The sequence below is a fragment of the Puccinia triticina genome, chromosome 15A, assembly GCF_026914185.1.
Source record: "Puccinia triticina chromosome 15A, complete sequence".
In the NCBI taxonomy this organism is placed as follows: Eukaryota; Fungi; Basidiomycota; class Pucciniomycetes; order Pucciniales; family Pucciniaceae; genus Puccinia; species Puccinia triticina.
This window is the reverse complement of record NC_070572.1, coordinates 834,708-862,203: the sequence shown is the minus strand read 5'-3', so window position 1 is coordinate 862,203 and position 27,496 is coordinate 834,708. Positions and strand designations below refer to the sequence as shown.

Below are 27,496 nucleotides of genomic sequence, written 5' to 3'. Positions count from 1 at the left end.
GGGGGCTGGGCGGGTCCCCCGTGGGGGGGGGGCAGTGTTTCTCCGGAAAAGCAGCAGGAGTCATGCAGGCTGATGATAGGGAGCCGGCAGGGGCGACTGGCGACGTAATGCATTTAAGTAAGTGCAGCAGCGCGCGATCTGGGGGGATGCAGGATTAGCGTGCAGGGCTGCTGGACACAAAGGCGGGGGCACGTGAGTGATGGGTGCACGCGTCGCTGCAAGTGCCCCTGCACAGGCCCGCCGATCGGCCGCTCCTCTCGCCCCCACCATTAGCTGGACTCTCTCCCGACTGCGGGCCCTCTTTCCTGCCTGTGTCTGTGTGGGTGGGGGTCGCCCGGGACGAGTGGCACGAAGCGGGTGGCCCGGAAGCGGTGGATGTGCGGTGTGGCCTTTCGCGGGTCCTCCGGGGGCCGCGTTCTCTCCGGCGGTCGAGCTTCGGGCTCTCTGGCCCGATGCCCCCGTTCTCGGGGGGGGGGGGGGGGGGGGTGTGCTGTGCATGACTGTGGGCACGGGCAGCGTGAGTGGGGCTCCTTTGACGGCGGCGATCGGGCGGGGATTCCTTTGAGTGCCCCAGTGTAGTGCAGGACCATGCAGAGGCTGGCGAGGAGAAAGGAGCTCGGCAGGACGGGGAGGCGGAAGAATGGCCCGCGGAGGGCGGCTGGCGATCTCCCCCTGGCTCGGGCCATGCCAGATCCCACCAGCCAGGCGGCTGTTGACCGTCCCATTAATAAAACCCAGCCATCCCCCACCACCAGCCAGCGAGCACCCACCCTGGCTGGACCACCACCACACCATGCCATGCCTGCCCGCCGACCGCACCCCCTCGCCCGTCTCCTCCGCCACCACCGCCGACCATCCCGAGCCCAGCCACGCCCGCCCGCCCTCGCCCCCTGCACCCCCACCCGCCGCCCCCTTCCGCCCCCACCTCTCCCTCGCCGAGCCCCAGAAGCCCGCCCGGCAAAGGCCGACCCGGCCCCTCCTGCCCCTCCCCGGCCCCGCCCCCCACGCCCTCCTCCGCGCCAAAGGCCCCTGGCAGAAAGACGAGGACCGCGCCCTGCTCTACTGGGTCAGCCATCTCGGCACCGGCAAGTGGGTCGACATCGCCAAGCGCGTCGGCAGCCGCAGCGGCAAGCAGTGTCGCGAGCGCTGGACCAACCAGCTCGACCCCCTCAGTCCGTACCCTTCCCCCTCTCTCCCTCTGTGTGTATCATCATGCTGACCCTGTCCCGCCAGTCGACCATTCGCCGTTCACTCACAACGAGGACATGCTCATCATCGCCATGCAGCAGAGTCTGCAAGCCAACCGCTGGTGCGAGGTGTCCAAGCACCTGCCCGGGCGGCCCGAGAACGCCATCAAGTCCGTCCCCTTCCCTCGATCCCTCCCCCTGCACGCGGAGACTGACATGCATGCTGTCGATCCAGGAACCGGTGGAACTCGCGCGAGCTGCAACGCAAGCGGCACGAGCTGCTGGCGGCGCGCGCCCAGCCGCCGGCCGTGGGGCTGTTCCCGGGGCGGCCCGGCGGATGGCCGGGGAGCCCGGCGCGGCGGGCCCGGTCTTCGACGCACCGACGGCTGCCGTACGAGCCCGCGGGGGGGCCGAAAGCCGCACACGGGCTATGGCCGACGCAGTCTTCGACGCTCGCCGACCCGCTGTTCCCTCCTCTGCATGAGCACCACCCGACCACGGCAGGAGGCGGCTCCTGGCCCGGCCGCTTCCTGCCCCCCGCTGCTGGCGGCTCGCCCCCCGCTTCGGGGCTGCAGGAGAGCCCGCCCCCGCGCTTCGGCCCGCCCTTCTACACCCCCCCGCAGGCCCCGCAGGCCGTCTTCGCCACCCCCGTCGCCGACGACGTCGCCAGCAGCAGCGTGCCTGCGTCCGCCTCGGCCACCACGCCCGACTCCGTCCTCGGCCATCCTCCCGGCCGGCCGCCGCTGTTCCCCGCCCATCTCTTCCGTGACCCCGAGGCGGCCCTGGGGGGCGCTAGTGGGCCCGGGACGCCGGGGTTCCCGCTGTGGCCCGACGACGAGTGGCGCCCGGCCGGCTTGCTCCCCAAGCCCGCGCCCCCCGCGCACCCGCGCCTCCACTCGCCCCCAGCCCTCGACCAGCCCTGGACCGCCCCCGCTCAGCTCCACGCCCTCTTCCCCCTCCACAGCCACTTCCAGGGCCTCTCCCGCCCCGCCGCCGCCGCCGAAGACGTCCTCCTCGCCGGCTTGCTGCCGCTCTGGAGACCCGGCGGCGGCCCGCTCGGCGACGCGCTTCCGGGCGCCGGCGGGATCTTCCGGCAGGCTGACTTGCTGGAGGCTCGCGACGACCAGCTGGACCGGCTTCAGCACGACCGGCTTCAGCAGGAACTTCCCGAGCAGCTGCAGGAGCAGCTCCAGCAGGACCTTCGCCAGCAGCTTCGCCATGGGCTTCGCGAGCTTCGGCACGGCCGGCTCGACCAGCAAGACCAGCTCCAGCATCAGCATCACCATCCCCATCCGCACGAGCAGCATCCGCGCCAACAGCATCCGCACGAGCAGCATCCGCACGAGCAGCATCCGCACGAGCAGCAATGTCAGCAATAGCAGCACCGGCAGCTAAAGCATGTCGGCAGCAAAAGAGCACCAGCAGCAAAAGCATACCAGCAGCAAAATCATATCAACAGCAAAAGAGCACCAGCGTCGCCACTCGCACCTGCACCACCCGCCCCACACCAGCACCCCGGCCTCCTCTCCCTGTATCCTCCTCTTCCTGAAGCCTCCTCTCCCTGTAGCCTCCTCTTCCTTCGTCGCCGGCCCACCCTAGACCAACCCCCCGCTCGCCCCTGCCCTCCACCGGCTACATATCCTGTGCCTAGACCCCGTGTGTTGTATTGTACCCTTTGTAACCCCGATGTATGCTCCTCTCTGTGCGCCTCGCGTGCGGGATCCTTTTGGGCAGAAAGTGGAGCACTGTGGCTGGCTCGGGGTGTCGATGTGTGTGGGCCTGACCACTGTGTGTGTGCAAGCGGGAGCCCGGCGCCCGGCCTTGCACGTCGTTGTGCCGGGCGCTACGCTGCCGCGCTCTTCCGGCTCCCGGCCCGGGCATGTGGACAGGGCTCAGGGAGCCGGCGCGGGCCCATCGGGCCCTGTGCGGCCAAGCTTCCGGGGGCGGGGTAGTCTGCCTTCCGAGTGGACGGGCGGCTGGCGCCCCCTGCCAGAGAGCCTGCGGCCTCCACAGAGGCTGGTTCCGCTCGAGATAGGGGGCGCTGGCAGGTGCTGGATGTGCATCATGCCGACCCGGCCGTCGACACGCGTCTGGCTGGCAGGCAGGAAGTACGGCGAGCAGCTTGTATGACAGAGCGGCTTTGGAGGGGGGATGCGCGTCAGACACAGCCGGTGATCAGCGGGCGCCGGCGGGCAGACAAGACACACCTCAAGGACATGACAAGGCGAGACACCGATAACAGGAAGGCGTGAACGATTGGGAACGGAACTGCAGATGTTTGGTGAGAGCAGATGCGGGTTGATGAACAACGTTGTGATGTTGAGGCAAAAGGGTAACGGCTGTGAGAGTTCATGCCTAGGTAAACGGCCGCAATCTCATCAATTGAGAAAGCGGTGTGGTGCGCACAAGTGCCCGGTCCCCTCCTCCGCAAGATTATTCCCGGAGAAAGTCGGGTGATCCAGATACCTCCGCTGCACTCCGCATAGGAGTAGTGTCAGCCTGTGTCTCTTATGTGACAGCAGGACACAAGAAAATGGAGGAGGGAATGTCTGGATTTCTTGGTATAAAGAAATACAAACAAAGAGAGACAGAGAGAGAAAGAGTGAGAAAGATAAGATCAGGCCTAGACTTTAACTTATTAAGTCTTTATTAATCAATCTGGGCTATTCTCAACCTGGAAAAGTTGGATGCCAGCTGTGCCAGGCCAAAAAGAGTGCAACAGCCTCCACTCACAACAAGGAAACGTTGGTGGGATTCAGAAGTAGGGTTACTACTCTGCTCTGGTTTTATAGGTCTTGACCAGAGACAACCTTTTGATCTTTTATGATTGAAAGGGTTTAAGGAAACAGAGGGAAGTCAAGAGCAACAGAGTTTCACTCTGGATAAGCAAGGTTTGGTGAAAGAGTTTACTTACTGTCAATATCCTAGGCGCCTGTGACGGTAGGTATACTGGGAGCGTGGTAATCTCTTTGGTGGTGATCCTGGGTTATCTGGGGTGTGGTTCTGGTGTGCTGAAGTCTGTATTCCTCCTCAGGCAAGGGGGATCCTGACATTATGGAGCTCCGTCCGGTGCTAGGCCGGCGGCAGCACTGGGAGGGGAATGGTGTTGGGTGACTGCCCTCATGGATGGTCCGGATGAGTCATCAGGGATTCAAGTGATAGCTGGGGGGGGGAAGTGGTTTTGAGGGTTTGCCGGGGTTTGGATCCTCGGCGGCGGTGTGTTTTTGTTGAAAGGATTCTTGAAGGATGCAAGGGATTTAGGGATCAGGACTCTCCAGACTTGGATTTGGAAAAAAAAAAAAGAAAGATCAATTTCTTGATAACCCTGACTTGGATCAGAACAGGTGCTATGGCCCCCTATCCTCCAAGTTCGCCGGGAACTTGGATTCCTGGAGGCCTGTCACAAGCATGTCATCATCTCCTTGCGCGCACACACAACGGACAACAGAAAAAAAAGAAGAAAAAAACAACACAAAGAAGGAAAAAGGAAGAAGGAAGAGAAATAGAACCAAGAGCTGAAAACATGAAACCAATAAGAACCTATGGAAATAAGAAAGGAACCAGGAGGAATGGAAATAAACATGACTAAAAAAAGACAAGGAAGAAACAAAAATCAGAAAAAGACAACAACTAGGAATAAACCCACAGACAGTTCTGCGTTAGGACCAAGAAAGGGAATAGATGAGGAGGGATGGGATGGGAAGTGAGAATGAGAGGAGAGTGGGGAAAAGGAAGAAAGAGGATCTGAGAGAATCTTGAGGGTTGGATCTGGGGGGCTGATCTTGAAGATTGAACCTGAAGCTGACTACCATTTTGACCACCACAACGTCAAAACTTTTCACAGTTTGCTCATGTAATTACATATGTAACATGTGGTTTGGCGCACCTGGTAGCGCTTACACGTCACAACTGCGCATGCGCGCCACAACTCAAGAACTCAGGGAAGGAGTAGAGTTACAAAGAAATAATAGGTTGTAACTAGGGTTAAAATTGCATGAGAAGACAGAATATGAAGCCAAAACAAGGATATCTCTTAAGATGAAAAAGATATGAAGTCATTCATATGTAAAAAGGTAGAAAAGGCAGACTTTAGGTCAGCTGCGCCGGCTCTAAGGCTGGCAAGTAGTGAGGTTCAATCTGCAAAGGAAGTCATAAAGTAACGTATATATCTCCGCGAGTACGTAGAAAACCACCGCAAGTAAAGTCAAATCTGCCGCAAGTAAAGTCAAGATACTCTGCAAGTTAAGCAACTCCGCTGCAAGTAAAGTAAAAGAGCTCCACACGTAAAGAATCTGTGTAGTAAAAGAATAATAATAATAAAGAATTTAACTACCAGTCCTGGGAGGGAAACTCCCACTGCCAGCATAATTTGGTGGGCTGAATTTATCCCAGTTAAACTGGGATGCATCCAACCAATTTAAACTTGGTTGATCCCAACTGATTTAATATAAATCCAAGGTACCCCCCTTGGGTTTACATTTCATTGGTTGAGATCAACCCATCTAAATAGGTTGAATGCATCCCAGTTAAACTGGGATAGCTTCAACCCAGCCAATTACACTGGCAGTGTCCCTCTTCCCTCTGTAGAAAAGGAAACCATCATCCTCCGCCCACCTCTCACGCAAGGAATCTGCCAAGCCATGCTCCTACACTCTCATGCGGATCTCCTTTCAACTTTTCCGCACGTCATCACCCACCGTTGGACTCCTCTTGCCATAGCCTCCCCGCCCCTGTCTAGCCTACAACCCCAGGATCCCACACGCCGCCTCCGCCCCAGCTACGCTGTAAGACTCAAAAGTGGTAATGAAACCCTTTTGCTGAATGGTGAAGGGTATGATGGAGTTGCAAGCTCTGCCCTTCTGTTATCAGTCAACAAGACCCACCAAGCTCAGCTTGGCAAGTTTTATTAAGTGATAGGTCTGGTCTGTTCCAGATGAAATCTGTTTGACTGGCAACATGTAAGTGTTTTAATTACTTTGTTATAAGGGTTGAATTATTGTTATAAGGGTTGAGTTATTGTTATAAGGGTTTTAGGATTTGAGTGTGGATGAGTGTTGGGTGACTTGTGAGTTCTGGGTGAGCAACTGGGGAGCAGGCCACTGGGGGTGGAGAGAGCTCCTTTTATAGACAAAATTGGAGCCCCAAAGGGGCTTGTGGGTTAGGGTTTCAGCTAATCTAGACAATGAGGTGAGGGATTTTAGCTGGTGGGAGTAGATACAAACACCAGGAAAAAAATGGCCACTTGATGACAAGTGACATCATGCCAGCTCCAGAGGGCTACCCACCATCTACCCATCATCTACCCACCATCTACCCACCATCTAACCACTTTCAGAATTTCCACAGGAGATCCTCACTTTCACTGGGCACCACTGATCCCCATTTCTGGTCAGCTGATACTCAGCTTTAGCTCCAAGCTTATGCTCAGCTTTGTTGCCCAGCTCATGCTCAGCTTTGTTGCCCAGATCAGAACCAGTCCTGGCCCAGCTGCGTTTCAGCTTTATTCCACTCATGGCTCATCTTAGACTCATACTAGGACTATCATTGGCCCAGCCAATGCTCAGCTTTGGACCAGTATTGGCTCAGCTGAGTTTCAGCTTTGGATAAATATCGGCCCAGCCAATGCTCAGATTCTGAGTCTGACCACTCCTGTAACAGATTATGCTCATCTGTGGACCATCCTTGGCTCAGCTGATGCTCAGCTGTGGACCAACCTTGGCTAAGACAATGCTCAGCTGTGGACCAGCCTTGTCTCAGCTGATGCTCAGCTGTGGACCAGCCTTGGCTCAGCTGATGCTCAGCTGTGGACCAGCCTTGGCTCAGCTGATGCTCAGCTGTGGACCAGCCTTGGCTCAGCTGATGCTCAGCTGTGGACCAGCCTTGGCTCAGCTGATGCTCAGCTGTGGACCAGCCTTGGCTCAGCTGATGCTCAGCTGTGGACCAGCCTTGGCTCAGCTGATGCTCAGCTGTGGAACAGCCTTGGCTCAGGTGATATTAATCTTTTGAATAGTCTCAAAAAATCTGATACTCAGCTTTGGAACAGCCTTGGCTCAGCCAATGCTCAGCTTTGTACCAGCATTGGCTCAGCTGATGCTCAGCTTTTGAAAAGTTTTGGCCCAGCTGGTGTTAATCTTTGGAACAGTATTGTCCCAGCTGATCCTAAGCTCTGCACAAGCCTTCCCAAGATGATGCTCAGCTTTGGACCATTGTTGGCTAAGCTGATGCTCAGATTTGGAATATTCTTGGTCCAGCTGACACTTGAATTCGTATCAGGCTTGGAATATCCAATGCTCAGCTGTGGCCCAGGCTCAGCCAATGCTCAGCTTTGGCCCAGGCTCAGTCAATGCCTACTGCTCAGCTTATGATGAGCATGAGGTGTTCCTGGGAAAAAATTAGGGTCAGCTGACTGTGCCACATTGAGTGCTCTGGTGCAGTCCTGCAAGCTCTACAAGTGCTGGTGGAGCAGACTTGAAGCAGCGCTAGAGTATCTCTGGAGCAGAAACCAAAGCTGCATCATGTCACTTGCCATCAAGTGACTTTTTTTTTTCCTGGTGAAATGATGTCATAACCCCTCAGGGACGCATGAATGGTGTCAGAATATACAACAGAACATTCTAAACATGCCAGGGGTGCATACATGATATCAGAATATACAACAGAACATTCTAACACATGCATGAGGTGAAAGTAGACTGCATGAGCTGTCATACAGGGGGAATTAGTGTATACACAAAGTCTGAGGCTGCAGAAACAGTGTAAATGATGTCATACTATGTATATAAAGGAGTGTATGTAGTTGATATGTAATGAGTGTAGCCTGAAAGGGAGATGTATGTTTGTATCCTGTGATATGTATAAGTGTACTACTGTGAAACTTGGGTTGAAGCAGGTGACAGCTGGGTTACTGGGGCTGGCTGTGTGATAGGTGTCCATGAGGTGTAACTTCTACACTAGAGGGGGTCCAGGGGTGCTTCCAGTGGTGACTAGGGGTGAAATTGACTGTAGAATCCATTTCTGGGGTCCATTTGATGGTATCTTGAGGCCTAGTATGAGTAATTGTGTGGCATAGAAAAAACTTTCTATTTTTCCACTTTTCCATCTACCACAACAGATGATGTGTGTGGCTTGGCGGATGGCGTGCTTGAGAGGCGGGCGGAGGAGGATGGTTTTTCTTTCTCATGTTGTTTTTCCTTTTGTACGGAGGGGGGGGGGGGGTTCCCTCCCCCCCCTGTCAGCATCTTATTTTTATGATTTACGGTTCTTTACTTCATTTTTGTTACTCTGGTACGGATTCTTTACAGTGGAGATGTTACTTACTTGTGGAGTTTTGCCTTTTTGTACTTCATGGCAGATTATACGGCTTACTTGTTTTGCGGTTATTTATACATTATTTTACTTGCTCTACGATTATTCTGCCCCATACTTGTGTGCAGAGCTGACCAAAGTTTCCCCAGATCACCCAACTTTACCCGGGAATCATCTTGGAGCGGTGGTGGTCCTGATTATTCTACACAAGGACCACTTTTGCTCACCACAATGTCCTGTCACCGCCACTAATAGCCAGTCCGTGCTGGCCTCCTTAAGTCAAGTCCAGCTCCGCTGCAGGGTTGTGTACATACAATTGCCCCTAACTTGACACAAGTCCCCCCTGATAGGAGGCTTGCTGTGGCTGACCGCAAAGCGGCCCCTCCCGCAGGGAGGGACTTGTGCACAACGTCAAAAATTTGGCTGAGAAAGAAATCATGAATGGCTGGAGGAAAAATCATTAGCATCACCCAGCCTCCCCCTCAGCTCCTGTGGACCTGCCCCAGAGCCAAATTACACTCCTCAATCTCAGCTTTCCAATGGTGCTGGTCTCATCTCCTCAATCCTTATCATTTTTGCTGTACTAATGTTTTAAAAATAAAAAAACACAAAGAAATGTAAACCAAGGAATGACAACCATCATGCTTTGTGGATATTGGATTCACAAGCCTGCAGATATCTGCAGATCCTACACCTGTAGCCACTCAATCTTTGCAGATAGGATATTCAATTGTGCATATTATTGGAAAATCCAAAATTGGATCTTTAGTGCAATGGAATATCCTCCAGGATTCCTTTGACCTCCAAAACGGATTCCTTCAATCAGTTTTGGAGTTTATGCCTCAAAAACTTGGGGGAGGGTGCCCATCAGTACTGCCAAGAAAACTGTATATTCAATTTTTCTTGTACATATTTTGGTGAATTTTAAATTGTGTTTTTGTGTTTTTAGGATTGAAAATCCTTCCTTTGTCTGCCAGCCTGCAGACATTATTCATAAGCCTCTCCTACAGAGAGCCCTTGGGGCGGGCTCCCCCAGACCCTCCGTTTGAGAGGCTTAGTTAAGCTAGCAATTGCCCTGCACTCCACCTCAAAGAACATCCTCCGTGCCAGCCTTGCCGAACTACAGTCCGCAACCTCCGCAAGTCCGTGCGGTCATTTTGAGTCCCTGGCCCAAATCTACCACTGCAGCCGCCGGGATCTAAACTAGCTGCGGAACTTAGCAAGCAAAGCAAACCACTTCCACAGTCCAAAGATTGAGTTCTGCGGGGCTGTAAAACTGATGCATGCAGATTCAACTCCAGCAAACAACAAACTCAGGTGTGTGGAAAATACCAGCCCCCAGTCACTCAGAGCAAGAATATCAGCTAGCACCAAAGATGAGCAACTGATAACTTAACTCTGAACTGACGAGATGAGAGCTAATGCCTCACTCAAACTTTTGCAGATAACCTTGGAAAGGAAAAGACCAAACAAACCAATCCCTCTCAAAGATCAGAAGGGGAAATCATTGGTGAGTGAATGAGGCAGAGCAAAGGCTTGAGGTCTAAGTAGCATGATACTGCTATAGAAAACATTGCATTGCTCCTCCACCGACTTGCTGGATCTAAACCAACCAGACCCTAAGGGCCAAAGGCTCAACAAGCATAAGGACCACCAAGTTATAACTTGAGAAGAAATGACAGATCAAGAACTAACAGAACCCATTGGTTAACAGATTGACTTTCTTTCTCATTTCTTTATTCTCATTAGAGTACGGTCAGTAGCCTGCTCTTAGGTAAATATCTACATCTCAACTTTTGTTTATTAATTACTATATCTACATCTCAACTTTTGTTTATTAATTACTATAGTTGTTATAGAAGCTACAGAACCTTACTAAAGTAATAAACTGCTCTTAGTCTTCTGAAATCTTTCAACAACTACCAAGATGACTACTTAACAAACAACTTAGGTTACGACTATAAACTATGCGGACTGCGGAATGTTATTATCACTAGTTACTTTTGTGTGACAGTGATGACAAAGAAACCGCCTAATACAACACAACACGAAGATCAATGAAGCACTCTCTGCTTGGCCATCTTGTGCGTGGGGTATCTTGGCGGATAATTCCTGACGGCTTGAAGGAGCTGGGCCGGGTAGTCGACAGCGGAGAACGGGCGGGTCGAGAGGGATGAGAATTCGGCCCTGTACCACAGCTCGAGCAGATCGAATGCGAGCCGGACAGCCTCGAGCCCGGCCAGCCGTGCGGTGCCGACCAGCGTCTCGTATAGCCGCTTCTGGGCCGTCGTGAATGTCTTCTTCGGGTTCGGCTCTTGGCCGCCCACTTTCGCCTCGCCGAGGAGCAGCGGGTGGTCGTCCGTGTCGACGAACAACTGCTCGTAGAACCATTGGAGTAGCTTGCCATGGTTTCCCTCCTCTCTGCCCAAGATCTCTCGGTCCAGTCCGTTCAGAGAAAATAGGTTATGGTACCAGTTTAGCAGCTCTAGGAGCGTGTCAATCTTCCTCCGGGCCAGACTGTATCCCTTCTCCTGTTGGTTTCTCGTGCGGAGAGGCAGCCGGATCCGGGCGTTCCAAAGATACCGTCCTCCATGCTTCTCTGGCTGCCCATACCTGCGCACGATCATCACTAAACCCCCAAGCTCCTCCGTGAGGGTCTCCGTATACGACCATATCAGTGAATCGGTGTACAGTTTGTATATCTCTTGGTGCTTTTCATCGAACTTTTCTCTGATCATCCTGAATTCTTCTTTCGCTGAGGAGTCCTGGTGAGGAAGGGCATTCTGCACACGGTTGTCGAGAGTGCTCATCTGCGGACACCCAGGGAATAATGTCGCTTTTTCTCCCTTCTTATTTTTAGGTCCTTGTTTTTTATTTGCCTGATTTCCGGGGTCTGACGTGGGATCAATAGGGCTTTGCGGCTGCGGCTCAGGTATTGTGGGGGTCTCGATCACCTGGTCGATAGTCGTCTGAGACTGAACTGGTTGATTAACTTTCCGCCTTTTGTTGGGTCTCACTCGTTCGCCAACATCGGCCTCGGTTTCCGAAGCGGTCTGGGACCTCTCAGAAGGCGTCTCAGTTTGCAGGGGAGAATCGGCTGGGTGGATGAGCGGGTGATGTTGTTGAGAAACCTGCACTATTTCGCTCGATCCGACTCCTTTTCTGTCATGCTGCCCGGTTTGCCAAAGCATTCCGGCGTTCTCAGAATGTGCCTCGTTTTCCGCGTCGGGAAGAAATCCTTGCAAGCGGAGAAACTGATTAATTTGCTCCTCATTCCCCCCCAATGCTAATCGACTGATCAGATGTGGAGCGGCTCCCCCATCGGTTGCGGAGCTCTTGTGGTGCGCCACGGGTTTCGCTGCAGCCTGGATCAATCTCCTCTTTGATCCTATTCCTTCTCTGTAATATGACACAGCTCCCTGGTCGTAGGCAACATCATGTCCGTCTAGATAAGTAGTTCCAAGCCGAAAGAGCGGGTCAGCAGCGCGTCATGGATGACCGAATTTTCCAAGTTGAACGAGCAGCACTCCAGCTCACCTTTCTCCTCAGATGGCCTGGATTCCATCGGCCCAACGTGAGCTGCCACATTAGCAGAAATATCAGTCAACCGTGGCTGGCAGTTTGAGACCGGATGCGGCTTGATGATCTCCCCGAGTGGATCGGAATAGGGACGATTCGAAAAGGTGAACTCGTCCGCAAAGTCCTGTGGCTCTGCGCGCGCTGAGCAATCCCAATCGACAGCCTTCATCCCATCTGAATTATCATTCCAGAGGCTGATGGGATCCCTCGGATTCTTGCGGAGTATAGCTTCAAGCTCAGAAGGACGAGCGGCGGTCACCCAGATCAGGCAGCAAAGAATAATTTTGAGCCAAGTTGGTGCGAGCCCAGCCATCTCTTCGTAAACGGTAAAGAGTAAGTTGAGAATTCTACTTAGATCTATTAGGTATCATTGGATGGACTTCGTTGATGGGAGAAACATCCCGGCCCATCCCGTTCGCGCGGTTTCGGTTCGTCATCACCACGGGTCATGGGTTCCGGCGGAAAAATACCGTACATAGCTATACATGTGATCTTGCAAGAATCAGATACGTCCCACTTTCTTCATCTGAAATAATCCATCCGTGAAGCCTGTACATAGCCTTGGGAGCAGGCCACGTAAATATACATATTACGTTGGACGTATTTCAATCTAAATATGTATTCCAGTGCACGCTTGAAACAATGGAAGTGACCTTGTACTGCAAATTCTTGAAACCGGATGGACTTGGGATTGGGCTGGAAATATTTTGAGGCTTCAGTGGCGGAATTCAATCCTATCTGATGCATACTTCTGCGGCGAGCCAGTGTGGAACTACTCAAAGGGCAGAATAGAGCTTGGAAGGGAAATGGATAGCAACACTAGTACTAATGTAAGCTATGCAAGGGTGCTGATGAGGCTGCCTTCCTGACTAATGCTGAGGGGATGAGAGTAACACTAAGAAAAAGAAGAAAAAGGTGTGGCTGATTTCTGCTTGATCTTAGGAGCTAGTACTATGAGCTTAACTACTGACTACTGAGGGTAAGAGAGTTGGAGCAATGGTTGAAAGAGGGGGGGGAAGCAATGGGCAATGGTTCAATGGCAATGGGTTGATGAGAATGGGCACTTATAATTTCTGTATCTAAAATTATCTATAAATTCTGCATCAGGTACAAGTGAGGAGGGAAGGACAGTTCTTATATGAAAGGAGGGATGAGCACAGACAGTGGGGGCATTCTGGCTATGGGAATAAAGGAATGTACAAATGGGGAAGAGTGATGTGAACATAGTAGCAGTATGTAATGATGAGCAATGCTGAAAGGGGAATGCTGGTTATGGGAATAAAAGAATGTACTAATGGGGAAGAGTGATGAGAACATAGTAACTACTTGTAATGATGAGCACTACTGAAAGAGGTAAGCACAGATCCAATGATGTAATGTGTACAATAGGCATAGTACATAATGAGAAATGTATGTAAAGGGTTTAGTATGTGAGAATAAATATGTAAAAAGAATTTACTGTAATGATTCAAGTAGGTTACTAATGAAATGAGTATTGTAACTAATGAAGAATGTAGGTTGTCTGTAAGTCTTATATCCTTTATAACTACTGAACCATTGAAGATAAGGGGGTACTATGTATGAGTGACTATAGGTAAAATTTGGCGTAGAATCTGAATATGCAATAATAATGAGGTATTTGTGAAGGGTTATGGGGAAATGGGCAATGTAATGATGAATATAAGTAAAGAAAAAGCAATAAAATACTACTTATGGTTTGGAATGGAGCACCACACCAGTTACCACGTCGATTGGGAGGACCCTGGGAACCCCCTGTAAATGGGGGTAATGAAAATGTATGAATTTTTTGGCAAAAACCCAAAATGGTAGGCACAAAAACGGTATGAATGGGCTTTTTTGGGCTCAATGGTAAGCACTTTGAGTGTATGAATTTTTTCCTGGGTAAGGGAGGGTAGTAACTATAAGATGTATGAAATTCCTGAGAGTGCAACCAAAAAGCCCCTTCCCCCCCTCAGCAGCACCCCTTGTCTTAGGGCCTATACCATTGGCATAGGGCATCAAAAGTCAATTTTACCAATTTTATTTCCCTCAATACTTCTTAAAACTCCAGCTGAAAACCACCAGAAGGCATTCTTGAGCCCAAAAGTGAAGAATTCAACAATTGAACCCTCCTATGGTTTTCTTTTGTTTGCATAGAGGACAAGAAAAGTGGAAATTTTGCAAAATTCAAGCAAGATTTTATTCTTCTGCGCCACCCCCCCCCCCCCCCCCCCCCCCCTCCCCCCCTTGGCAGCAATGGTAGGCATTGAAAATGTATGAAAAACTGGAAAATGCCCTGAGTGTAGGCATGAAATGTGCATGAATCAAGTCACAAAATTTATGAATTTTGGCAAAATTCTGGATTTTACATTACCCCCATTTACAGGGGTTTTCCAGGGTCCTCGATTGGGACATCGAGTCTTTGTAACGTCAATGAGGGTGTGTCGAAAGGGACTCCCTTCGTTGCGAGCATCGAGAGGGGAGAGACAGAGAGCGTGATCTTGAGCTTGCAGCAGTTCCTTTGTGAGTTTTTGATTGGTACGACTCGAGCCTTGTCTGCTGAGAGACCAACGCTCTCTTTCTAAGCTGTCTGATTCTTTAGGCCTGCGGCCTCCCCCAACCTAAGATGCCCATCATAGCCACCCGGAACCAACTTGACTTGAGTCCCTCTATTGGAGGGGGGACGCCGTCCCGCAGGAACCCTGCGAAGGAGGGACTTCATGTGCAGCTATTTGCTGCTATCCGCCTTCCCAATCAGGCACCTTTGTACTGGGATGAATTTCCTGTTTGCCTCCAGGAGGATTCCTCCTGGGCAAACACCTTGTGCCTGCTCGCCGAGGAAGATTGCTTGGCAAGCAGGCCACTACTATGAAAAGCCCGACGCAGCTCTCCCAATGGCGGACACAATTCATCCAGAGCTTCTCAGGATGGGCGGTGCCAGCCGTCACCAGCACTGCCACAGCACTGGCCATTGACACACCGGTGATTCGCACCAGTCAACAAGAGCTCAGGAGCTACGCGTACATGAGAAAATCTTGCTGGCCGTACCTGCCGTTGTTGTCAATTTCCAGCCTCTGCTGGCCGTGTCAGTGTGTGTGAAAGTGTGTGACTTTCCAAGACATCCTGTCCTTGGTGTTTTGACACAGTCATTACATACAAACAACGGCGTGTGGCTATGGTCCATCCCTTGTGCACGATTGTCTTCCCGAAGTGTCTGGCAGTCTGCGGACAGCTCCAGACTCATGAGGCTACTGGCGGCCACCTTCTTTGCCTCAGCCGCCAGGAACAATTTGATATTGGCACGTATTTATAAGCACAGCCATCACCAGCCATCGTTCCAGCCTCAGAACACCAAACTGCCCCCTCAACACCTGTGCATTATCCAGTAAATCACTATTCAACTTGAGAAAACACGCCGCACAATCCACCACACAAGATGAAGATGTTCATGTTCGTGATCACGGTCTTGCTTTCCCTGGGCACAATTGTCGCGCCACGTGGAACACCCTCAGCGGGCGCACAAAACCCCTGCCCCGGCGGTCCTCACTGCTAGGGAGATATCAGGATCACTGTAAGCTCGCTATCCAATTTGGAACCGGAAGTGTTATTATGAGACCGCAAATTTGTAAACAGTAACTTCCTGGAATGTTTAGACAGAACTACAACTTTGTTTGGAATTAAGCATTTGATCGTGACCTTTGTTTGAGCTTCAATCCATGCGAGTAACGCTGGCGGCGGCTGTTCCCTATGAGACTGGCTCAAGTCGCGAGAAGAAAGGAGCGGCAAGTGAGCCCAATAAATGCACCTGCCTCAACAAAAGCGCGTCACTCTTTTCCACTGGGAGGGCATCCTCCCGGTGGACCAGGTTGCATGAATTAGTGCTCCATCTACCAATCACTTTCCCTCCCACACACCCGGTCAACAATACACTGCAACAATGTGTGCGATGTTCCACCTCACACGAAGCCAACGTCACCGCGAAGTAACCGCCTCTGCTGGGCCAGATGGGCTTCAGGCTGCATGTGGGCGGCGACGCATCCAGACTGCGAGGCCACGACTCCATACCGCGTCCAATATGGAATGGAAGAGTTAGTATAAATTTGTCTTTCATTAGGCTCAGGGCCATTCACCGGGAGTTCGACGGGCATGGATAACAATCGGCTTCAATTCTGGAGAACATGCTAACTCGAGTAGGCGGAGAAGAATTGAGCTCGAATGACGGGCTTGGAGGTTGAGTTTTGTTCGGCGCCAGTGTAGGAAGAATCGACATCAGCCCCGAAATCGTCAACTTACTTCAACCCCAGTCTGTGGTGTAGTTGAGTTAGATGAAACCTTGTGAGATGTGCTGTGAAATCTGTGTCCAAGCTTGAGCAGCTTTTGAGCGAAGTTCGGCTTTCCCCCATCTTGTTAAATACTAAATACTTTCAACAATGGGTGATGCAGGTAAGCCCGATCGAACCTGAACTGATTTTCTTGCGCTTGAATCTGAGTGAGTCTCCTTCTTTTCTGCTGGCATGCAGGGTTCTTCAAAGGCACATCAAGCGAACAAGTAAGTGCATCCCGTTCCCACTTGCCCGATTATCTTTTTGCTGAATCGTCATGGTGTAATTGCTTTGATCAAATTTGGCAGGATATCCGATTCAAAGACAAGGAGAAATCCCTTCTAAAGTCGATCAACTTTCCCAAAGGACTAGACCAGAAAGTGTGTACCACCCCTATTTTCCTACCAAGATCCATCGAGAGCTGATCCCACACCTTCGCTGAGCTTTTAGGTCGACATGCGAAAGGTGGAACTTTCGGTCATGAGACCGTGGATTACAGACAAAATAATGGAGTTACTCGGTTTCGAAGACAAAGTGGTGGTTGAATATGTTAATGGCTTGCTAGATGATCCCACGAGTCCCGTAATTACTTCGATTTTGCTAACATGTTCTTGTTGAGGAATCTTGAATATCTCTACCCATGTCCCCATATTTGCTGAAATTAGAACGCTGTTTCCGTTTTTCAGATCGTCGATCCTAAAAGAGTGCAGAAAAATTTGACCGGGTTTTTGGAGTCGAAGACTGGACCGTTCATGTCAGAACTTTGGACGCTATTAATCTCTGCTCAACAGTCGCCACTCAAAGTTCCTGCCCTCTTTATCGAGCAGAAGAAGGAAGAGATGCGTAAGAAGGAGGAAGTGGATCTCGAGGCTCAAGCTACGATCAAGCGACGGCAAGAGCTGGAGGCAGAAAAAGAGCGCAAGCTGGCAGAAATCAGACGCCGCGAACGATGCCAAGGAAATGGTCGAGGTGGTTACTACGGCTTTGATAACTCGCAAAGAAATGGATCAAGAGATGACGGTCCGAGTGGCTCTGCTTCCCGAGGTAGCTTTGTCCCCCATCGTGGCAGAGATTCAGGATGGAGGAGTCGCGGCGGGGCCAGAGCATCAGATAGCCCAATTAGAGAGCCTTCGTCTACCAGGAGACGCTAGAGGTCTCGCTCTCGCTCTCGTACCCGGCGGTGCGACTCTCAAGCCGACAAGGGAACTGCTCGAAGCTCCAGACGTTCTCGTTCTCGTTCCCTTTCGCATTCTCGCTCTCCTTCTCGTTCTCGCTACCGATCTCGCTCTCCCCCATCTCGACAATCCCGACGAAGAGCCTCTCCATCGCCACGCCTAGATCGCCGTCACGAAGACTCGTCGGAGCGTGATAAGTGCATCCATTCCACGACACAATACAACGGTAATAATGCACCGAGGCACGAGGGACGGGAATGTGAAAGCTGAGGCTACAGTGATTTATGGAACGCTTTTGTTGTACCCACTCTCATTGACAAACTGTGTTTTGATGTTTCGCTTAGGTTTTCATATCACCAGTCCAAGCAGTTTCTCATCCAGTTCATTTTTTTCTTGGGAAGGATGGGAGTCATGGCCGTCGGTATACACCTTTACAGATGACCTTGGTGTGGGGTTTCCACAGGCTGACACAGCTCTCTTTTTTTTCTCTCCTCGGATTAATCAAAATATCTCGCTCTACAAATTTCCTCCTTGTAAGTTCTGGGTAGAATTTGCTCTGAGGTAAGAATAATCCTAATGGAGAAAAATAAAAAAAAATAAAAAACTCTTGACAACACGGACAACAGACTCCTAGCACACCTTAGAGCATCCACATTGGTTCAGCTAAATGCAAGGTCAAGTACTCCTTGAAGTGTAAGGACTCAGGATTGAGTCCTTCACTGATCATCATAGAGGGGCACAATGGACAAGGCAAAAGCCTATGAAACCGTTCTGGTACTAACTTAGGGGCTGTATTGCAGGTATATAGCCGGGAGAGAGGGAAGCTTGAGAATGAGAAGAAATGGAAATAGCTTACCTAGCTGGGAGAGAGTGAAGATCTCTGCTGGACTAGGGAAGTAACAGGAGGAGACTAAGGACTATCTGTGGCTCATGTAAGAATGTGACAGCTCTTGTGAGACCCCAAAGGAGGGGGCTTACAAAAAGAGCCAAATTTAGGAATGCAGAGGGCACTCCACACCGGTTGAGCCAAATCAAATGGTAAACTCATCTGACTGACCTATCAACACCCACCACCAGTTTGTATTAGGGATGGCATTTGGGTACCTGGTACTGCCTGGCGGGTGCCTATTGGGTACCTGCCAAGCAGTACCAGGTGCTGTACCAGGAGCCTGGTATTTGGGAGAAAAACAGCGGGTACCCAGGTACTGCCTACCCACACCTGCCCTGAGCCCCCAGCTTGCCGCTCAACACACCTGTAAGAGTCACTCAAGCTGACCAGCAGAATCCTGTTTCAGGGTGCTCAGACTGGCTTTGAGGGCCTGAATGATGGGCTGGGAGGAGGCAAGGTTAGTGAGCAATTTGTGGGCCAACACCTGTGAGGAGAGCAGCTTGGCCTTGAGATCCGCAAGCTTGGCCTCAAGAGTGCCAAGTTCGACAAGTGTCTGGTCATGTGTCTCCCACGGAACCGGGTTTACCTTTGTCAGGTTGTTGATCCTCTTTTGGGCTTGTGTTAATTGAGCCTCCAGCTTGTAATATCTGCGTTGCCATGCCATTGGTTTGGTGCAATTTGGTCAAGGTATCACGGGTACACCGCCCTGGGTACCGCCCGTACCTGCCTAGGCGGTACCAGGTGCTGTACCAGGTGCCTACTTTTGGTCAAAAAAAAAACCTGGTACCCGGGTCCCAAGCGCCATCCCTAGTTTGTATGTACATGCATACTCTTGATACTGGTCATAAAGGTTTGTATGTACTCTTAATGACTGGTACAAGTTTGGTACCCTTGCACTGCAAAAAAAACTGTGTCAACTGTGAGCAGTTGACATGCGGTAACTCTGAGGAAGCTTGTGGTGTTACACCAGCCTTACTCAAGGTTTGACTCAACCCAGGCTTTAATGTACAGTCACTATGCACCTTGCACAGTGACTGTGCCAACAAAGACACTTGTGCATTCAGGTGGAGTTACAATGGCAGCTTGGCTTGAGTATCCTACATGTCAAATGAAAGCAGTTGACCAAGTTTTTTTTGCAGCGTTGGTGACCGGTACAAACCGGTCATCAAGTAGCCAGCTTGAGTCCACTTGATGACTGGTACAAGCTGGAATCACACTTGATGACCAGTACTAGAGATGTTGACTTTGAACCCGTTGTGGGTATCCGCTATCCGCTGGCGGGTACCCACCAGCGGATAGCGGATGGGGATGTGGATGTCTGGGTTGCTGTTATAACCCAGCGGGTACCCGGGTATTCAGGCGGTTATCCGCTCATCCCAGGGTCTTTGTGCGCCGCAGCTGCGCAACACACAATCTCTCACCCAGCCTATGTACTCTTGGCCCCGCACCCCGCCTCCCCCTTGGCCCCGTTCCCCGACCCCTGCTCCCCTATATGTCCTCCAACCCCAACTACATATATCCTCCGATCCGGAACATATCATCCTAACATCACATCATGAACCAACGCAAGCGGCCCTGAACAATCATTCCACGGTCACCATCACTAGAAGAAGAGGCCAATCGAACCACCTCGGAGCCACATGGTGAATGTGACAATGCAGAATCATCCACCCCTGTGGCAACTGATTCGACCGACGAGCAGCGCCTTCGTAAGTACTTCACCAATATTCTAGTGATTCATCATCCCTCAAGCCAACCCTTTTGAATGTAGATCATGCACAGAGGCTTGCACGCAACCAGGTCAGCTCAGCTTATTCTTCCTACGAGACACCAACACTTTCCAATCAGCTCGATAAATTTAAACGCCGCATGATCGCATGGAAGTGTAAGACGTAAGTTTTTTTTCTGCTATTTATATCAATGGATGAAAACTAATCAAACAGATGCACCTTTCAGATGTTCTAAGACTATCAATCGACCAACATACAAATAATTGTGCAGCAATCTCCTCACGCATGCAGGCCGATGTCTGAGGAAGCAGCAAATACCATCAAATAACAAGACACTTGCATTGGTGGGCATATCCGGAACAGGTGACATTGACCCACGGGAGGTGGGTGTTCTTTAATTAGTTGAAGTTCATCTTTTCATTCAACTGAATGTTCTGTTGACTCTCACTCGCTTTAAGTTTAGGTTACGCAAAGATGTGCCATCTGGTGCGCCGAGGGTGCCAAGCCGTTCTTGGCCTTGGAAGATAGAAGCCTCAAGAATGTTCTACATCCAACAATCCTCAAGTATCTACCAAGTCGAAATACGGTCACCAAGGCCGTCCACATGCTATACTTAGCGGTTCAGGAAAGGTTATGTATGGAATTGAAGGTGTGAGGCCGCGGCCCGCGAGCTCACCAAATCTATCACAAGAGTGTCACTGACCGGGATCCGGCCGCCTACTTAGATCCCATCGCCCCGCACCCACCTAGCTCAGTAAGGAAGGACTGACCTTCCTCTGAGCTAGGTAAGCATTCCCCTCTCCTTCTCTCCCATTGTTCTCCTCTTCCCTTCTTCTCCTCTTTTCTCTTCTTCTCCCAATTGTATGTAGTAAGGAAGGACTGACCTTCCTCTGAGCTAGTTCTTTGAAATACATATTGCACAGTAGTTCCAGAATCTCTACAAGGGTCCCTCCTTGCCCTTTTGTCCTGAACTACTGGTTCCTCTTCGCTCAGTGAAGCTCCCCTCGTCGGGAGCTTACACTTTTTTTTTCTTGAACCACCTCGCGCTTCGCATCGTCTTCGCTTCGCCTTCGCTTCGAACAAACGTACAACTTCGCAATGCCCTCTTTGCCCAACAACCAATCAAAGCCACCCAGCAGGGTAATCTTGACCCTCCAATTCGCCTCCACCCCTCTTCGTGCGCTCGTGGACACAGGCTCGGAGATTAATCTCATCTCTCAAGACGCAGCGGACCAACCCGGATTGCGGATCCAACCGCTCTCGACACCAACGAAAGTCCATTTAGCGATGAAAGCGGGCTCTGCGAGGCCCCTAATCCTGCGCAGCTACGTTGTAGGCGACCTATCTTCCCCATCACACCCCTTAAAGTTCAAGGACGTGTCCCTGCGAGTAGGACCAGTCTTGGGAAACTACGACGCGATTTTGGGCACACCGTTCCTTTTTGGATTCGACCTGATGGTCTCAATCCGCGGACTATCAGTTATTCACGAACCATCGGGAGCGGGAATCCACGGCGCTGAGGCAGTGGACGCATCGGCTTGCTCGGCAACTCTAATAGCGGGCAATTTCGACCACAAGGCGGCCGAAGAGAAATTGTTGAAAGAATTCGGCGATCTGTTCCCCGTGGACATCCCAGCAGTCTTGGATGAAGCGGAAGATGCGGGCCTATTCACGGACGGATCATTTCCAAAAAAGCTACAATCAGAATCTTCGCGTACAAGGCACAAGATCATCCTCACGGACGCGAACGCGATCGTGAACGAGAAGCAGTACCCATACCCTCGGAAACACCTAGCGGCCTGGCAAACGCTGATCCGACAACATTTGGAAGCCGGACGCATAAGGCGCTCAACAAGTCAATACGCATCCCCATACCTCATCATTCCCAAGAAAGACCCAAAGGCGTTGCTGAGGTGGGTTTGTGACTACCGGCGCTTGAATAGCTTCACAGTCCGGGATAGGTCACCCTTACCTAATGTTGATGAATTGGTTCGCATGGTAGCATCGGGGAAAGTGTTTTTGATCCTCGATCAAACAAACGCGTTCTTCCAAACGCGAATGCGCAAGGAAGACATACCGCTCACGGCAGTCAAAACACCGTGGGGCCTTATGGAATGGGTAGTCATGCCAATGGGATTGACCAATGCCCCCGCAACGCACCAAGCACGGCTCGAAGAGGCCCTAGGAGACCTGATCAACTCCATCTGCGTTGTGTATCTCAATGACATCGTCGTTTTCTCCGATTCCGCGGAACAACATGAGCAACACGTCCGATCAGTTCTCAAACGTCTCCGTCAAGCAAACCTTTACTGCAGCGCCAAAAAGACCGAATTGTTTCGGAAAGAAATCAAGTTCCTCGGCCACTATATCTCGGCAGACGGCATTCGACCAGACGACAGCAAAGTGGAAGCAATTCAAAACTGGCCATCCCCTCAATCTGCTAAGGGTGTAAAACAGTTCCTAGGTACTGTACAATGGATGAAAAAATTTATATGGGGCCTGCAAAAGTACGTGGGCACTCTTACGCCCCTGTAGGGATTGTTGATCTGGACCCTGGTACCAACCGGTACCTGGGTACCCCCTTGATTTTTAGCCCAAATGTGATACCTAGTACCGCACCTGATACCGCCTGGCAGGTACCAGGGGTACCGCTGGCAGGTACCACAGGTACCGCCAGCAGCCTTTTCTGTTTCCATTGCCATGAGCAGCCCTCACATACTAAATCACTATGTTTTATATTGCAAGCATCACCGAATAGCTTAATTCTTACTATGTAAACTATGTAGAGTAACTTATACTTAGATTACTCTTCATCTACAAGGATTACCTTTCTTTTATGCTTCCTTGTGGTCTTGCTGGAATCCTTGATTTTTTTTTTCCATGCAGCCAAGGTACCATCTTTGATTCTTCTGTTCTTTGAATAGAAGGCAACTGTCATTCCGCCACTTATCGAGTTTGGTCCAAGTCGGTGCCTTTGTGCCGAAACATAATCCCGACCAAAGCTGAATGCCCTCTCCACATCAACAGAGGTTGCTAATGAATCAAGTTCGGAATATAGATTAGATGGATGCAGTAAATATATTAATGTTTTGATAGTTGACTGACCTGGACAACTTAAAACATCAAGCGCCATATGTACCAGGCCGCCATGCATGTTTCCGGAACGCTTCTGTTGAAGCCACCACTTGAGAGGATTGACCGGATCGTTACCATTGAGGATAAGTCCCCCGGCCAGCCAGACATCAAATGCGTCAGACGCTGAGTTTCCGCCTTGGGCGGCCGCTGCGTTTCCAAGTCCAGCCAGCATACTTGTCCTGGGCTATTGAGATATGTGAAAGATCAGTAAAAAGTACATGGTATATTTGTATCATATCAAATTAATCCTGCGACTTACTTTGGAGGATGTAGTTGGTACAGATACAGCTGCCGCAGCCGCTCGCGGCTTGTAAAACAATACCCACATATCCCAGGCTAAGCGTATTGCTTCGGCTATCCATTCGGGCTCCCAGTTTGCTAATTTGAAGTACTCATCCTTGAAGGATGGGTGCAGGACTGAAATTCACATATTCAGAATAAGAAATCAACCATGATAAGGTATAATATACATACGTATAGCTATCCTATAAAGCGGGGAGGTGTCTGTTAGACTATAGTATTTGTTGGTTATTTTTAACCCAAATCGACTTGCATTCCTCAACGCCGCAGGATATTTGTGATTGCTGATAACAGTGGATAGGTGCTCGGTGATTTGATTGATGTATAAGACAATATTCGATAAACAAGACGAGCCTGCGACGGAAACTTGAAGTGTTAGCTCATCAAAGACGCCCAGGACATTGACCAAATCGCGCGCCAGGTCAAGGTCCAACTGATCCACGTAATGCCTGCGCTCAAGGCCATGCCTTTTATGCCGCTGCCACTCAAGGCTAATGATGAAGAATTGATAAATTTTAGTGATACTGTACGTTTTGAGACGGAATGCGAACCAACTTACACAGCAGCTTCACATCTAAGAATACTCTTGAGTTGAGTATATGTTGAGTTCCATCGAGTACGGACATCCCTCTCAACGGTATGCGGCTTGGGACACCCTTTCTCTTGGCAGATCTCTACAAACTCCGCTCTTGAATTCGGTGAGTACCTCAACTTCTTCACAACCGCCCAAAACTGCAGCAAGGACTGATATCAGCTTCTCTCTCATATTGATCCAAGACTTATTTTACCTTTTCCAGTGATTTTTTGCATGAAATGGTTGTATAGCGATCACTTTCATCTTTGTCACTCGCTTCGTTTATATCTTCTTCATTGAGGGATTCCATATCACCTTGATCGTTTCCTCCTTGTGATTCATCATCACTCGAATAATCATCTGTTAATGGTGTTGCACCCGTTTGACCCGGAGAAAGCCTAGCGTAATGTTTCACAAATGTATAAGCTGTCGAAATTATAATTGGAGAAAATGAGATCAACCTTACAATCTTATTTAATCCTCAGCATCATCGTCTTCAGAAAGCAACTTGTCCGAGCCAACACTATTGTTTCTGGAAGTATTCTTCCCCTTTGCACTCGCAGTTCCGAACGGTCGGAGGATCCCGTGAACTATCAAGTTCAGGATGTGTGCAAAGCACCGGATCCAATGCGCCTCACCTCGGAAACGTGGCCACTTGCGCTCCTTCAGCTCTCGGACCATAACATGATTGTTTGTGGCATTGTCACTAACGATTCCGCATATCTAAATTTTAATTTGTCAGTGTAGAAGTTGAACAGTCAACAAAAAAAAGGGCAGACCTTTTCTTGAATGTTAAACTTCTCCACGACCAAACTGACTGTCTTTGCCAAGTACTCGCCTGTGTGGCTTTGAGAGAGTCGGACAAAATCTAGAGGCATGGCCTCTAGATCTACCTTGCCCGTGCCATCTTCAGCTAATCGATATATTACTATACCTAATATATCAAAACCGTTAGGGGACTGCCACGAATTGACCCCTAGATATAATGCGCCTTGGTGCGCCTGATAAACAGAAAACCGGTCAGGTGATCAAGTTAGAAATAACTAAAAATAGGAACCACCCACGTTTAAAACTGATTGATACTCGTGTTGTATAGCGGAATAGAGCATGTGGATATCTTTTGAGACTTGATACGGTTTCGGGAAATACTTGAGGACCGTTGGATTGAGGATTTTTTTTAGGCTGGCATCCGAAAGCGCTGAAAATGGCCTTGCTGCCTCAGCGCACCAAATAGCACATAGTTGAGGAACCTGAACAAAGAGAGATAAATCGATAAAGAGCATGTTTCTGATTAAAAAGGGCAGCAACTTGAACTGAGCACTGACATCCGCTGGATTTATATCCCCTGTCCCGGTTATTCCGAAATGTGCCAATGACGGAGTGCGTTTGGAATCCTGAGTTTTTCGGAGGCATATCGAAGCATGCTTGGTGAGGTTGCTGCAAGAGGAATCTGAGGTTGGTCGGTTGATTCTGGTGCCGCATCTGAAGATGGATGTCAATCAAAAGGTCTAATAGGTTAGTTATAATAGAAAAGCTAGCTTACAACTTGCAGGGATAAGCAATCATGCGGCGTCCATACTTGTCCAACTGATTGGAAAGCTCGGGCGACTCGTATGAAGCATAGGATGAACTGATTGAGTTTTCCGCGACTCTCTTAGCTCTTTCTATATGTGGATTACTAGTCAGAATTGGGTTGGAAAAAGTGATGTAATGACCAGGCTGATGGTTTGTACTCACGCAATTCCTCCTCATCTGTCGTCGCGGGTGGGGGCTGGGTTGCAGGGTGTGCGTTGATATCATTGGTGCTTCTCGGCGATTCGACATTTTCTTGTTCGGGTGGATTCTGCTTGTCTGGTGCATTTTCTTGGGATGATGAATCGCAGGATGACGGACGCTTGAATCGTTTGCGGTGGCGGCTGGAACGCATTGCAAAGTAGTTGACTGTCAAGAAGCAAGGGATTGATATGGGGATATGGGTAGTCAACGTTGTGGTGGACAAAATGATGAGATGTCTGCTAGATGTCACAAACTCCAAGGTTTGGGTTCAGTTCGAACTCAGGCTTTAGAGGGTGGGCGGTACTTGTGGGCGGTACCCGGGTACCTCACTATGACCAAACTCAAGTACCTCATACCGCACCCGGCACCACTGCACAGGTGCAAGGCGGGTGCAAGCGGTACCTGCCAAGCGGTACTAGGTACCCCCCACGGGTACCAATCAACAATCCCTACGCCCCTGACAAGCTCCAAAATCGACAAGAACTCCTTCCACTGGGGCAAAGAAGAAGAAAAAGCGTTTGAAAATATCAAGAAGATCATGACAAATTTGCCAGCATTGAAAAATGTCGATTTCGAATTGGAGGATCCAATGTGGCTGTTTACAGACGCCAGCGGTTCTGGACTAGGGGCGGCGTTGTTCCAAGGAGCGGAATGGAAGCAATCTTCCCCGATAGCTTATGAGTCCCGACAAATGACTCCGGCTGAGAGGAACTACCCGGTCCACGAGCAAGAACTGCTCGCAGTCGTCCACGCCCTCCAAAAGTGGAAGATGCTTCTTCTTGGCATGAAAGTGAACGTCATGAGCGATCATCACTTGCTCACACACCTCTTACGGCAACAAAACCTGAGTCGGCGACAGGCTCGATGGACAGAACTATTGGCGGATTTCAATCTCAACTTTGAGTATATCAAAGGAGAAGACAATGGTGTGGCAGACACGCTGTCAAGAAAACACCAGGAGGATGACAGCCATCCAACAACAGATGTCAGCCGGCTACGCAGCGCAAGCCAGCGTAACAATTATAAAAATGATTATAAATAATATTTTACATTTTTTTGTGACAGATATCTATGTAATCTGTCACATATTATATAAAATAAATACTTAAAAAAAGATAATGTACATATAGATTAATAGTAATATTAATCTTTAAAACTATTGAAAATGAGAAAAGATACTCTGTGTGAATAAGAAACTACGCACGAGTGCGCGAGTTACACCTGTCAAAGATACTCCCGTGACATGTGTCAATGTCCGGTAACTTTGGGGAATAAGAGATCTATCCTCAATAAGATCTTCTTGACAACTACGACCCAATCCGACATCAAACCGATCGACACCGTTAATCTAGCGCCCCAATAGAACACGAGGAAAGATAAATTGACGGATATCAACAGCCCCATCGCAAGACAAGTGATCATCAAGCAATAGTTACCGCCCCAGTCCGTAGTCTTTGAAGAGACTTCCCCATCAAACTTGGATACCTTTAGGATATATAAAGAGGTCAGTTATCCCACTTCTCT

General features: G+C 50.1%; 4 protein-coding genes across 4 annotated transcripts; 2 read left to right on the top strand and 2 right to left on the bottom strand.

Moving 5' to 3' along the window:
- Positions 1–640: 640 nt before the first annotated feature.
- PtA15_15A101 (uncharacterized protein) lies at positions 641–2,566 on the top strand (the record flags this gene model as incomplete). The annotated part of the gene is made up of 5 exons (XM_053163274.1): positions 641–934; positions 1,037–1,172; positions 1,234–1,357; positions 1,423–1,849; positions 1,964–2,566. 5 exons carry the CDS (start codon positions 641–643, stop codon positions 2,564–2,566), a joined length of 1,584 nt encoding a protein of 527 aa, XP_053027265.1.
- A 7,980-nt stretch (positions 2,567–10,546) lies between these two features.
- PtA15_15A100 (uncharacterized protein) lies at positions 10,547–12,384 on the bottom strand (the record flags this gene model as incomplete). The annotated part of the gene is made up of 2 exons (XM_053163273.1): positions 10,547–11,937; positions 12,030–12,384. The coding sequence occupies 2 exons, from the start codon at positions 12,382–12,384 to the stop codon at positions 10,547–10,549; spliced, it is 1,746 nt and encodes a 581-aa protein (XP_053027264.1).
- A 4,117-nt stretch (positions 12,385–16,501) lies between these two features.
- PtA15_15A99 (uncharacterized protein) lies at positions 16,502–17,544 on the top strand (the record flags this gene model as incomplete). Its single annotated transcript, XM_053163755.1, has 5 exons — positions 16,502–16,514; positions 16,592–16,620; positions 16,702–16,773; positions 16,844–16,975; positions 17,080–17,544. The coding sequence occupies 5 exons, from the start codon at positions 16,502–16,504 to the stop codon at positions 17,542–17,544; spliced, it is 711 nt and encodes a 236-aa protein (XP_053027263.1).
- A 1,286-nt stretch (positions 17,545–18,830) lies between these two features.
- On the bottom strand, positions 18,831–19,121 carry PtA15_15A98 (uncharacterized protein; the record flags this gene model as incomplete). The annotated part of the gene is made up of 2 exons (XM_053163754.1): positions 18,831–18,983; positions 19,044–19,121. The coding sequence occupies 2 exons, from the start codon at positions 19,119–19,121 to the stop codon at positions 18,831–18,833; spliced, it is 231 nt and encodes a 76-aa protein (XP_053027262.1).
- Positions 19,122–27,496: the final 8,375 nt, after the last annotated feature.